The sequence below is a fragment of the Saccoglossus kowalevskii genome, chromosome 11 (assembly GCF_978046115.1).
Source record: "Saccoglossus kowalevskii chromosome 11, keSacKowa6.1, whole genome shotgun sequence".
In the NCBI taxonomy this organism is placed as follows: Eukaryota; Metazoa; Hemichordata; class Enteropneusta; family Harrimaniidae; genus Saccoglossus; species Saccoglossus kowalevskii.
The window spans coordinates 34,443,587-34,458,930 of record NC_140651.1 but is presented as its reverse complement, the minus strand read 5'-3'; the positions used below and the strand labels follow the sequence as shown (position 1 = coordinate 34,458,930).

Genomic DNA, 15,344 nt, shown 5'->3' with positions numbered 1-15,344 from the left:
TACAGCTAATACATTCTCTGAATTGTCTATTTTAAAACTTTCAGAAAAATTTGTTATTCAATAATGACAACAGTTATACATATCTAGGAATCACAATAAAATCAAATGGGAGTTTTGCTGATGCCATGTCAAATTTAGCAGGTAAAGCTGGAAAATCAATTTACATCATGAACAAAGTACTTTTAGGAAATCTAGACATAAAACTAAAAATGAAACTATTTAACATTTACATAAAACCAATTTTGCTTTATAGCTCAGAATTATGGGCCCTAGACTTGCAGGACATTCAGGACAATGCTAAATGGGACAAAACATCAATTGAAAAAATCAATATTAAATTCTGCAAACAAATCTTACAAGTAAATAAAAAACCCTGTAACTTAGCATCAAGAGCAAAGGTGGGTCATTATCCACTACAGGTTAGTGCAAAAGTTCAAGCTATTAATTACTGGTTGCATATAAAGGAACTCACAGATGATAATCTTACAAAACAGACATACCTAGAACAAACACAACACAATACTATACAATACAAATGGCTAAATGCAATACATTAAACAATTCACTAAACTTCTTAAAAGAAAAAACATTCACTATCAAACAAAAAAATCAAATTAATCAAATTTTAAAAACTTCCCTTGAAAATAAATATACCAGTTTCTGGAAAGAAATGATTTCCAAAGAAAATAGCAAACTGAGAACATATGCTAAATTTAAAACAGAATACATCTTTGAGCCATATTTGAATGAACTTGACACTCATAAAAGGAAAATGTTGACAAAATTTAGAATTAGTAACCATAACTTGGCAATAGAGGAAGGCAGATATTCATTTCCTAAGAAACCTATAAATAAAAGAATATGCAATAAGTGTGACACAAATTCAATTGAAGATGAAGAACATTTTCTATTGAATTGCCCAAAATATAACACACACAGGGAAAATTTCATCCAAAACATTATGACACTACTTTCATCCAACAATAAAAATATACAGTTCACATATATACTCTCAAGCAAAGATCCTGACATAATTATAGAACTTGCCAATTATATTTACACAACAAAAAGATTTATTTAACATTTAAATACTAGTTAAGTACTTTTGTATTGTTTTTTGTACAATTCTTACATATATCTTGTTATTATTTTAAAACTCTTTTTTGCTGTACTTATTCTATGTAAATCTTTTTACACGGAGGCAATAAAGTTATTATTATTACATATGAGACTATGTTAATGGGCTTCTGTTGATAAAAATGGTGTTATTTCTACTGCTTAAATCCTTCTCAAAGCCTTGGCTGATTTCATACACCTCACATAATTCATATTGAGAACAGTGATGTTTCTTTGATAAAATTCTCCCCAACTATTTCCAATTCATCATTGAGTTTTATGTATATCTGTTACTACACACATTTATATCAAGTACAGCATCAGGTGTCCAGAATGCTGATGGCAGATCTCCATAAAGATATTCCCAATTTATTCTTATGCAAAGTATTATGAAAAGCCTAAATAATGCTCTATGTATTGTAGGCATTGTATATTTTGGTTCACATAATCAAGGATGTGTTTGCTGGTCTGGGTGAGGCACCCTCACCAACATCTGGTAGGCTGAGAAGAGAACAGATTGACTTTGAACAAGCAGTCATCCAGAAAGCACAAGAGAATGGATTAGTACCACACCCATCATGGGTCACTAAAGTTGTACAGTTGTATTCTGTATCAAAAGTAAATCATGGTAAGTCTACTGTTAAAACTGATGACAAATGGGCGTCCATTCTACTGTCCTGAAATGTTACACTTGTTTACATTTTGCACATATGCACAGTGATTAGTTGGTAAAAACTGGTCATTCTCGCCTGAAGATAAAATTACAGTGGTGTACCATGCTACTGTTATGAAATGTACCTGTATGTATATAAAACAACTTATGGACAATGGTGTCCATCAGATCGTGAGCTAGTAAACACTTGTGAGCGACATTTGCACGCTGGTTTCCAAAAATTGTAATCACAGTACCACTGCCTACACTGCAATATTTACCGTCATTTGTTTTGTTTGTAGGTATCATTGTAGCAGGTCCACCTGGTTCCGGTAAATCCACCTGTATCCAGACTCTGGTGGATTCACTGTCCGGATTGGCTCTGGTGCCGTCTTCACGTCAGTCCAGGGCTAGTGCATCAGCCTTACCATCTGTCAGTCACAAACTACAGAGGGTTAATCCGTTAGTTGTAGACGATCTCACTTTGATGTTTGGGCATCTTCATCAGAACCAGAATGACTGGGTGGATGGTGTTTTTACATCAGCATGGAGGAAAGCAAACAGGGTAAGATCAGTTGTAGCCTGCAACATCAATAGTCAAGGCATCACATTTGTTGCTCTCTGTGAACACACAATGTATTTTACATGTGTTGTATACAGGGCATGGGACCCCCATTGATATGGTGTATTTATCTTTATTCACTATATTCTCAGACTAGTGTGACTCAACATAACTACTTAAAAGAATTACTGTACAACTTATTGCTTCACTGGCAAAATCTGTAAGTTTAAGAACCAGTGAATATGCTCAAAATAGTGAAATTAAATCCCAGTGAAAATTGTTGATATGTCACCCATTAAAGCTATAAATGACACTGGTCATGTGACCAAGCAACCGTTATTTCAAATGAGATTAGTAATTCAACATTCATTTTACATATTACGATACTCCTTTCTCAGTAGACAAATGTGCATGATATAAAATATTGTATTTGTCTCATCTGCAATGTGTTCTGTTCCTAGAATGTGAGTAATACTTGGCTGTGTCTGGATGGACCACTGAACACTAACTGGGCTGATAACTTTAATAGTGTACTAGACAATAGTAAAACATTACACCTTCACAATGGAGACAGGTTGTTTCTGTCAGCAAATGTCAAGTTGTTATTTGAGACATCAGATCTGAGTAATGCTTCACCTGCAACAGTTGCAAGAGCTGTAAGTATTCATACTTCTAGTATCTTTAGAATCAGATGTGAATTTGATATAAGTTTTTTTTATTACACACTCTGAAATAGATCACAATAGAAACCTTGTTTTTATTCACTAAAAAAAGTTCTGAATTACTAGAGACAGGTTATGTGTTCTCAGGCTGCTTAGCAGGGAATTGAGTCTACATTTTATGTTGATTCACTTGATCAGCTGATCAGCAGTAGTATTTAATTATAGACGGATATTTTAACATAATACCATTTTGAGTTTCATACCGAGTATGTTGGTTCTGTATTGTTGTCATAAACAGTTTATGAAATTATAATTTATAACATCTTGGTATCCGTTCATATTTTGTAAGATGTATATACATGTATGACAACATACACGTACCGGGTATGTCTATTCAGCTTGTGAAATACTGAGACAAACAGCTTATAAATCTACCCCTTTCTATTCTGTTTTGACTGGACTCAGTAAAATAACAACAGGGGAACTCAAACATGTATGTTAAGTGCATTCACAATAAATACTTTGTGATAGAAATAAGGGTCATAGTCGTTTCATCAACAAGACAAGCTAATGGCTCAAAATAATGATCTACCTTGTGATATTTTATATATAGAAGATAATATTTGGTAATTGTAGTCCTAAATAACTATTAAAAATAGCTAGATGTTTCGAGCAATGACTCTTTATCGATAGCATAGAAGAAAATGTTGCAAGATTTTTTACTCCTGTGTGCGAAGCACAAAAAGGGAGTCTTTGCAGTTAGTGTGTCTGTCTGTCTGTATGTGTGTGTGTCTGTTCCACTGATATCTCAAGAACCATACATTGATTTGTGATGAAACTTGGTGCATGGATGGTCTGGGCCAATGCGCAGATTTGATTAGGTTTTGGAAAAAATCCATGCATATTAATTACCTAATTTGCATGATAATTTGCTGATTTTTAGCTGTTCCATGACTGTTCCACTAATATCTAAAGAACCACTCATTGGATTTTGATGAAACTTAGCACATAGATGCTCCAAACTAATGCGCAGATTTGATTAGTTTTGGGTAAAAATCTGTGCAATATTAATTACCTAATTTGCATAATGATTAATCAATTTTTGGCTTTTCCACAGATATCTCAATTACTAATAATCATATTTCAATAAAACTTGGTACATAGATGTCATAGGACACTGCACAGACCTGATAGTTTTTAGGGTAATATCAGTAGATATTAATTACCTAATTTGCATAATTAATTAATTTTCAGCTTTTGATATTACAAGTAGTAATCATCACATTTCAATAACACTTGGTACATAGATGTCCCCTAATTAGCTTAATAATTCATAATTTTTGACTCCCGTGTGCGAAGCACAAAAGGGAGTCTTTGCAGTTACCCTGTCTGTATGTCTGTATGTATGTATGTATGTCACTTTTTTTGTTCCACCGTTATCTCAAGAACCACTAATCAAATTTTGGTGAAACTTGGTACATAGATGCTCTGGGATAATGCGCAGAGTTAATTAGGTTTTGGTAAAAATCTATGAATATTAATTACCTAATTTGCATGATAATTAGCTGATTTTTAGCTGTTCCATGACTGTTCCACTGATATATGAAGAACCACTCATTGGATTTTGATGAAACTTGGCACATGGATGCTCTGAACTAATGCGCAGATTTGATTTGTTTTTGGTAAAAATCTATGAATATTAAATACCTAATTTGCATGATAATTAACTGATTTTAAGCTGTTCCATGACTGTTCCACTGATATTTGAAGAACCACTCATTGGATTTTGATGAAACTTGGCACATGGATGCTCTGATCTAATGCGCAGATTTCATTAGTTTTGGGTAAAAATCTGTTTATATTAATTACCTAATTTGCATAATGATTAATCAATTTTCGGCTTTTCCACTGATATCTCAAGTACTAATCATAACATTTCAATAAAACTTGGTACATAGATGTCATATGAGACTGCACAGATAGTTTTTAGGGTAATATCAGTACATATTAATTACCTAATTTGCATAATTAATTAATTTTCAGCTATTGATATTTCAAGTAGTAATGAACACATTTCAATGAAACATGGTACATAGTTACTTGAGGACTGTGCAGAGACCTAATTAGTTTTTGGAGAAATATTTGTGCATATTAATCACCTTATTAGCATAATTAGTTAATTTTCAGCCCTTCACCTGATATCTCAAGTACTAATCATCACATTTCAATGAGACTTGCGACATAGATCTTCTAGGACTATGCAGAGACTTGATTAATTTTAGGATAAATTATTGTGCATATTAACTACTAATTTGCTTAATTAGTTAATTTGTCCTAAGAACCACTCATTGAATTTTAATGAAACTTTTAAAGAGTGCTCATCACATTTCAATGAACCTACATGTGTAGGACTATACACCATATTAGTTTTGGTAAATATTTATGCTTCTTAATCACCTAATTAACATAATTAATTAATTAATTAATACTGATATCTCAAGTATTGATCATCACATTTGAATAAAACTTGGTACATAAATGCTCTAGGACAATAGACAGCCTGATTAATTTTGGGTTAAAATCTGTTCATATTAATTCTCTTAATTAGCACAATAATTAATAATTTTTTGGTTCTAATCACATTTCAATGAAACTTGGTACATAGATATTACATTACGCAGATCTTATTACTTTTACATTGCGCAGACCTTATTAGTTTTACACTTAAATGTGTTCATATTAGTTACCTTATTTGCTTAATTAGTTTTCTGCATTTCCATCAATATCTCAAGTTCAAGTAATTTTGAATTAATTTTTAATGTGTCTCCAATACTCTCAGCACACGGGAGTTCTTTCTAAGCTTTCTTTGATTTTGTTCTGTTCTGTTCTGTTCTGTTCTGTTCTGTTCTGTTCATATTAGTTACCTAATTTACATAATTAGTTTCTAGCTTTTCCATCAATATCTCATGTACAAGTAATTTTGAATTTTTAATGTGTCTCAGCATATGGGAGTTCTTTCTAAGCTTTCTTTGATCATCTATGCTATCGATAAAGAGCCATTGCTCGAAACATCTAGCTATTTTTAATAGTTATTTAGGACTACAATTACCAAATATTATCTTCTATATATCAGCGTTTATTAATACCTTGTGATATTGATGTTTATTGCTGTATGTTTGTTTACAGGGCATAGTGTTTCTGGATAAGGAAGTGTTAGGCTGGCATCCTATTGCACAGTCTTGGTTAGAAAATAGAAATGAACAGGAAGTACATGTAAGTATATTTGACCTTTACCATTATTTTATCTTTTTTGCAGTTTAATATATCTGGAATAAATCATATTATTATGTTTAATTGGGAATGGTACAAAATTCACAAAAATAACAATACTTTTCTTTTTTTAACTTGATTGTTTTAATAAGCACCTGAATATTTTATTTTGTGATGTGAATAATGTTATGCTTTTTCTGCATGAAAACTTCTTATAAAACCTAGTACTTGAAGAGTCCTATGGTTCAATTAGTAAGTACATTTGCAACCAGTGTTTGCACATTCTGTTAGAGTATGTACTCACTTCATGGACTAGTTTTGGGTTAAAGTGCCCTCTGTGGGTTATCTGGTGATTTTTTTGTTAAATTTCAATAACAGTGCTTTCATTTATGGCTCATATGGTGAAAAATGAATTTCAGGAACTGTAGGAAGCTTTTTTTTTTTAAATATTTTAGTGAAGAATCTTAAGATGGCTTTAGCATGCTTGTATAACTTAGTGGTTTATAAACTTAAAACTAGTCTATTTGCATGTTACATTGTGGAGTGTCTAACCGGTGAGAGTATATTGTTTTAATTGTGTTCATATATATCATTTTCACTCTGTAGCAATATACCTTTAAAGTATGATCTAGCAGTGAGGTGGCTTTTACATGGTTTTATTATTCATAAATTGTGTTCAAGAAAACAACATCTGATAACATGTTAATGTTTGTACAAATTGGGTCAAAGGTTCCATGTTTAGTATTTGAGATGCAGTTTTTAATAATGTGAATACTAATTAAAGTTATGGTTGTCATATTTATATAGAGTTTACAACGAGCATTCAATAAAACTATGGATCAAGTGGTCAATTTTGTGCTGTATGATACAAAGTAAGTGAATCTTTATTAGTCCACGTTCGGACGAAGTCCGAAAACGGGGACTTATAATTTGGTCTCCGTCTGTGCATCCGTCCGTGTGTCTGTGCATTCGTCCGGAGACATATCTCAGAATCCCTTGGACCGATTCTGTTCATTCTTTGCATGTGTCTAGTACTTCATGTGGGACATATGCACATGCAGTGGTTTAGCGATTCAATTCAAAATGGCCGACTGGCAGCCATCTTGTTTTTTGAAAATGTTGTATTTTGGACATGCTTTGTCAGTTGTCATTCTAATTTAGTACATAGATCATACATGTTAGAATACATGTACATGACGATTTATTTCACAATTGGATCTTGTTTTGTTTTTTTATGCGGGATCTTGGACATGCTCTGTCAGTTTTCATTCAAATTTGGCATATACATGTACTTTATACCTGTTAGGATGCATGTTCATGACAATTTGTTTCAAAATCTGGTCAAGGATGGCCGATTGACAGCTATCTGACTATATTTCCACAATTTATGTACCATTTTCATTCGTATTTGGCACATACATCATACATATCAGTGTGTTTCATAATCAGATCAAAGATGGCCGAATAACGGCTGTTTTTATTTTTGGCCATATTACTACTACACAGAACACGTGTTTTGATGTAAATAAACAATCTGTTGTATACGCCACTTGGAACTCAAATTTCAAGGACACGCTCGCGACCCCTCCGCTTTAATATGACAAGCACAAAGAGAACTTTAAACAATTTCATTTTCAATGACTTGTATTTATTACACATTATGGTTGTCATCAGAGGATTGGCAGTTTAACCACAGTAGTTTTATATTGTATCCTAATATCTCATCTTCACTTCAGAATGGGAATGTATCTCATCCAGCTATGTGTTTTTTACGTATCTGATATACAGTGGCCCCTTGCTAAGTCGCGAGTGTCGGGATTCAAGCAAAAACCCTGACTTACCGAAGAGTCTCATGAAGGGAGGGCTATGCATTGAAAATAAATAAAAAGCACATATGTGTTTATTTGTAGTACGTTTTCTTTGTTGAACAACATCACAGCGTCCATGTCCACATGGATTCAACTCATTGCAGCAAGTTTTATAGAATTTCATCAAAGAGGACCGGCTGAGAAGTATGTAAAGTCACAACTTCAGACCCAAGTCGACAACCTTGAGTCAGGCTGCTGTCATCCTTTGTATCTCAGTAATTTACAGCCAATAGGTGTTAAGCTGTCTCGTTGAGCCCTTTAACGGCCAATTAAATACACAATGTGACAAAACATTAGTTCTTTTACTTCAAAACTGCTGGCAAAACATAGTAGAATTTTTGGAAGCCATCAAACTACTCGCAACTTAGCCGAAACCGTGACTTACTGAGGCGTGACTTAGCAAGGGGTCACTGTATTCCATTAAAAGAAGGTAATAATATAATGATGTACTGAACTCTCACTATAAGTACGTTATAGGTTACTGGTATAGGTACTTTATGTATGAAAGCAAGCAATGTAAATGCAATGTGAATGATTATATTGTCACATGTCTATTGGAATAAATGGATATTATCAGGAGCCTAGCTACGTCACATTCTATAGTGCTAAGACATTCACCACTGTACCATGTGATTATATTGGCTCTGTGCGAGCTGCTGTGAAACACCGGTCGAAGAGCCGGTAAAGTCGAGGAAACAGCACAAACTCAACTTGGAATAATCCTGGGTAACCAAATTTATGTATGTTGCACTTGTAGGGGTACAAAGTAGCATAACATTTTCGGCTTTTATTTTCACCAAGAATATCCCACTACTATGACCAAAAAATTGGTCTCAACTGTATTCTTTTGACCTTTTCCCCATCAGTTCCTTCCTTTCATCACAAATGCATAAAAGATTTTTTGAGTAAAAACTGAAAAAAAATGACTCAAATATTGTCTGTTGGCTCCAAAATTAGGGTTCTTTTCCAGAAAGCTTGAAGAGTATAATAAAATAGTGCAGAATAATTTGGGCAAAAATGTGGTGAAATGGCTCGATGTGTTATTGTAACTGCAAAACCCATGTTACATGTGGCTTGCACTTTGATTAATATAACAGTATACTGTAAAATCTGAATTATGATAATAACTGCCACCCCCCGCCTCACCCATAAATACAATTTTTATTCCTATTATAATTCAGGCAAATTACAAAATGGCTAAACATGGTTGGAAAGAATCCACAACAAGTTACAGGTGAAAACTAATATAATTAAAACTAATTTACATATTGTGCTTTATTACAGACCTAAGATTAGATTAGGTGAAGTGGATCTGTTTAAGATGTGTCTTGGTCTGCTCACAGCGATGTTAAATGAACGTGAACAACTTGAGATTGGAGGTGAATTACACATTGAACGATTATTCCTTTTTTGTTTGATCTGGACATTTGGTGGATTACTGGAAGGCAATGACAGAAAACGATTCAGTGATCACTTAAGGACATTGACCTCAGCGTAAGTATCTCTTAAATACTGTGTTACAAACCTTTTTATGCCAATGTGACATCTCATCTGTGTTCTACGTTAATTATGTTGACGTGAAGGGACACAAAAAACAAGCCTAATCTTACTGATTATTAATATTACTATGAAGACTTATGATGTGTAATATAATAGTGTACACAGCATAAACAATTATAGTGTTTCTTGATATCCTTCTGCAATCCTTTGGATTGACAGCTTCCTCTTTAAGATTAGCCTTTTTCTTACCAACATTATGTATATTTCCAAACATTGATATTTTTGAAAAACTATCCCAGGATGTCATTAAGTATAGCAATATAGGGGAAGTTCTTCTAATGGGTGATTTTAACGCACGTACTGGGACCTTACCAGATCATATAATTAATGATAATAGTACCTATATGCCAATACCAGATAATTATGTTGATGATGAGTATAATAATAGGAACAATAAAGATCAGAAAGTCAATAGTTTTGGTAAAAAATTGTTAGAATTGAATAAAAATAACAATCTATTAATTCTGAATGGTCAAACACCGGGAGACTTATTAGGTAAATTTACATGCTATAATTTTGCTGGGGGTACCAGTACAGTAGACTATGCCTTAGTATCCAAATCTTTCCTTTCAAATATCCAATATTTCAGAGTAAATGAGATTAATAATTTATCTGATCATTGTGCCATTTCACTAGCAATAACTACAAGGGATTTACTGTCATCAGATAACAATGAAATTAAATGTACACCTTTACCAGATAGATATTTATGGGATACTAAGTCAATTAATAGATATCAGGATGCACTCCACAGCACAGAAATCATTAATAAGCTGGTGTCATTTAATTGTGAAAACAATAACATCGATAATTCAGTAACTAAACTTACAAACATTATTTGTACTGCTGCTGATAATTCACTGAAAAAAATTAAACACAAGATATCAGGTAGCAATAAAATGAAAAACACAAAAAGACAGAAGTGGTTTGATGATGATTGTTGGAATTTAAGAAAGAAATTCAGAGAAGCTGCCAAATTAGTGGAGAAATACCCAAAAGACTGCCATATACATGGCCAATTCATGGTATTAAGAAAGAAATACAATAAAATCCTAAAAATTAAGAGAAAACAATATTAGCAAAATTTATGGGATTCAGTCACGTCGCAAGAAAGTAACCCAAAACAGTATTGGAAAAATTTCAAAATCTTTTCAAAGAATGATACTAGTATCAGTGCTAACAATGACATAATCCAAGCAGATGAGTGGTACAACCACTTTAAAAATCTAAATAACTTAAAAAATAGTAAAACCTGTAAATATGACAGTGATTTTCAAAATAAAATAATTAATGAAACTAGGGAGATGGGAACTAATAAAGAGATTAATAAGGAACTAAATGAACCAATTACCATAGGTGAAGTTAAAGCCGCAGTCAAGAAATTAAAATTAAACAGATCTTCTGGTGAAGACAAAATAATTAATGAACTAATCAAATATGGCCAGAACTATCTTATGGAACCAATTACTACTGTTTTTAATAATGTTTTAAAGTCAGGAACATTTCCTAAAGGATGGAAGGGTAGCATTATTGTACCAATACACAAAAAGGGATCAAGATCAGACCCAGACAATTTCAGGGGAGTGGCTTTGTCCAGTTGCTTGGGTAAGCTATTCACTGCCACACTAAATAATAGATTAATAAAATATTTACTAATAGATAAAAATAATTTATACTCTCTTTATAAATTCGGTTTCCATAGAAATAGACGGACGACAGATTGTTTATTTATTCTAAAATCTATAGTAGATAAGTATATTCACTCAGAATACTCAAAAAATTCAAAAAGTAAAAAATTGTATGCATGCTTCGTAGACTATAAGAAGGCATTCGATAGCATGTGGCGTGATGGATTATATTGGAAATTGCAAAAATATGGTATCAACGGAAATATTAACAACCTCATAAAAATATGTATAGTGGGGTATCCTACAAGGTAAAAACTAGTAAATGGCTCACAAATGAATTTGATTCATTTATGGGGGTAAAACAAGGCTGTAATATAAGTCCAACTTTATTCAGTTTATTAGTCCCCGTTCGGACGGAGTCCGAAAACGGGGACTTATGTTTTGCCCTGTGTGCGTCCGTCCGTCCGTCCGTGATCACCTGTATCTCGAACATGCATGGACCGATTATGTTCAAACTTCACTCATACATCACACATTATATGGGACATATGCACATGCATTTTTTTCATGATCCGATTAACGATGGCCGAATAGCGGCCATTTTAAGGCCGAAAATGCATCAAAATCGCACATTTTCACCATTCCGGACCCGGATCTCAGTTATGCATGGACGGATTTCGTTCAAATTTGGTACATACATTAAACATAATAGGACCTTGATGCACGTCATTTTTTTTTTCGGATCAAGTTCGAAATGGCCGACTGGCGGCCATTTTGTTTTAAAGAATTCAGTTCTGGATCCGTATCCGAGACATGTCTGGATTGATCAAGTTCAAACTTCACACACACAAGGTACATCATGTCACAAATATGTATGTGCATTTGTTTCATGATCCCATTAACTATAGCCAAATGGCGGCCGCTTTAAGGCCGAAAATGCATTGAAATCGCACATTTTCACCATTCCGAACCCGGATCTCAGTTATGCATGGACAGATTTCGTTCAAATTTGGTACTTACATTAAACATAATAGGACCTTGATGCACGTCATTTTTTTTCCCGGATCAAGTTCGAAATGGCCGACTAGCGGCCATTTTCTTAAAGAATTCAGTTCTGGATCCGTATCCAAGACATGTCTGGATTGATCAAGTTCAAACTTCACACACACATGGTGCATCATGTCACAAATAGATATGTGCATTTGTTTCATGACCCGCTTAACAATAGCTGAATGATGGCCATTTTAAGACCGAAAATGCATTAAAATCACGTATTTTCACAATTCCGGAACCAGATCTCAGTCATGCATGGATGGATTTTGTTCAGATTTAGTACAATGTGTTGTACATATGCAGGTGCATTTCGGTCATGATCTGCTTTGAATGTATATGTCACTCAAATATGAACGGAACATGGACGTGTCATTGACAATGACTTGTTCATTAATGACTTGCCGGAAAAAATAAAATCTGCAAATGGCACCCTGAACTAAACAGCCAAAAACTAAACTGCATTTTATTTGCTGATGACGTCCTAATATTATCACAGACCCAGGAAGGTATGCAGTGCAGCATAGATGCACTGGCAAAATACAGCAATTCTTGGAAACTATCAGTAAGCCTCAATAAAACTAAATTAATGGTATTCAATAAAAGAAATCATACATTAAATAAGAAGCCAGTGTTTTATGAGGGAAATGAAATTGCCACAGTAGATAGTTTTAATTACCTGGGTATAGTTTTCACGCCGAATGGAAAATTCAAAACTGCGTCCAATACTTTAAAAGAGAAAGCTATGAAAGCTATATTTCCACTAAAGCAGTCTTTATTCACATTATCACATTATAAAATTAGCACAGCATTGAATTTATTTGATAAATTAATTGTACCAATCATTAATTATGGGTGTGAAGTATGGGGAGAAGAATCAGCAAAACATACTAACATTATAGAAAGTGTACAGTTTGCATTCTGTAGATTTCTCTTAAGTGTCAGCAAAAATTCAACAAAAAATGCTATTCTTGGAGAGCTGGGTAGATATTCATTGAACGTCAAAATTGAAACACAAATGTTAAAATATTGGTTGAGACTAAAATCCCCAGTAATTCCAAACATTGTAGCAACTGCCTTTATGGAAATAAACACTTGGAAAACAGGATGGGTAGAAAGAATAGAAGAGATAACTAAAAACAACAATCTTTCAGAATTATCAACACAACATGAAAAGAAGATAGGGGAGGTACTCAGAGAAAATTATGTAAAAACATGGAGAAGGGAATTATTTAATGACAGCAGAATGAATGGAGCAACAAACAAACTAACTTCATACAGAAAATTTAAAACTAGTTTCAATATGGAGAATTATTTAAATGATATAAAAAATTTAAAATTAAGGCGATTATTTTGCAAATTTAGAATTTCTGATCATAAACTACTCATTGAGACTGGCAGACAAAAGAAAATTCCTAGAAACGAAAGAATATGTAAACTCTGCACAGATGATAAAATTGAAGACGAGTACCATTTCTTAATAGGATGCAGTAAATATGACATACCCCGTAATAAATTATTTAAATATATACAGGGCAAAAAATCTGACTTCTTGAAAATGAATGAAGGCGAAAAATTCCGATTAATTATTACAAGCTTTGCAGGAATAGAAACTGCACAATTCATACATACAAGTATGAACTTAAGAGATGAAACATAGCAACTCCATCAAATTAGTCTGCAGGTAGTTTTAATGCAATGGCATATTTAGTAGCTTAGTAGTTTTATTGTTATACTAATTTTCATGTATTTTTTCCTCCATTCTTAGTTACATGTATTCAATGTTTTATTCGTGATTCTGGTGGATTGAACTGTACTTCTGTCTTGCTTTGTGCTAAACAATAATATTAGCTTATGTTTAATGTGCTATTTGTGATATTAGTTATGTGAAGTATTATTTCTGTTCTTGTTTTACAACCATAAAATTACTCTCTGTAGTAGATTTTCGTGTTGAATAAAATTATTATTATTATTATTATTAAATGCCATGTAAGATGATAGATGACAAAGTCTATCAATTCAACTACTGGAGAATAATTGGTAGACTAATGCATGTCAATCTTTCTAATATATTATATGTGTATTAGGTTCTAAGATCTATATAAACGTCTTCCTAAGTTTTTCTGACTTGAAAAGTCTTTTGTGCAAATTCAACTCAATGAGGATAGAGTTTGGCCTTAGATAGGCAAGACATTTTAATGGCACTCAAAGTAAAGTTCATATGATATTGGCACGTTAAACACCATGCTGTGATAGCACTGTAAAACATAACTTGACATATATCCTGTACATAGTGACAGTTGAGTAAGAAATAAAACTTTCTCTAGTCTACCAGATTATGACACTGATATCTCTGTATATGACTACTATGTTGATGAGTCTGGTGAGTGGGATCCATGGATATCTAAAGTACCAGAAATAGTCTACACAGATAACCATGATTTATTGGGAGAAGTCTTTGTAGAAACTATAGATACAGTAAGTACATATCAAATTACTGCATAACTGTTTATATGCACTCTATCATGGGTTCATATGTCATACCTCACATCTATCCCACTGCTTTATGTTCAGAAATATCTCACAACTTTAAGATTTAAAAATGGAATACTAACAAATCCAATTTCATTGAAGAACAAGGGTGCATTTCAGGATCCACATGCATTCAAAGAGTTTTTTTTACAAAAGATTGAATATACCTATCTTAACAACTTTGTGAACAGAGTGACTATATCCCAGGTTGATCTCCAGAATAAATATATATATTTTGACATGGCCGCTAAATGGCCATAAAGCAAAACATCTTGCTTAGTAATACATAAATTATGGAATTATTCTTATTATAATATTCTGGCCAATCATGTGTGTTTGAGCTGTGTTTGAATTCATAAATCATACCATTCTGCAGGACCTACATTATAAACCTCTATGTGTGTACCATATAGGAATGAATTACAGAATTATATGAGGCATTAT

The 15,344-nt window shown here is 33.1% G+C and overlaps 1 protein-coding gene across 1 annotated transcript in view; it reads left to right on the top strand.

The window, feature by feature from the left end:
- Positions 1 to 15,344, top strand: part of LOC102804440 (dynein axonemal heavy chain 5-like) — a 170,322-nt gene that overhangs the window by 55,589 nt on the left and 99,389 nt on the right. The window contains exons 37-43 of the mRNA XM_085505137.1: positions 1,540 to 1,744; positions 2,071 to 2,333; positions 2,792 to 2,986; positions 6,179 to 6,265; positions 7,070 to 7,134; positions 9,415 to 9,624; positions 14,696 to 14,846. Coding sequence (XP_085361263.1) covers positions 1,540 to 1,744; positions 2,071 to 2,333; positions 2,792 to 2,986; positions 6,179 to 6,265; positions 7,070 to 7,134; positions 9,415 to 9,624; positions 14,696 to 14,846 — 1,176 coding nt within the window. The remainder of the gene's footprint in view (positions 1 to 1,539; positions 1,745 to 2,070; positions 2,334 to 2,791; positions 2,987 to 6,178; positions 6,266 to 7,069; positions 7,135 to 9,414; positions 9,625 to 14,695; positions 14,847 to 15,344) is intronic.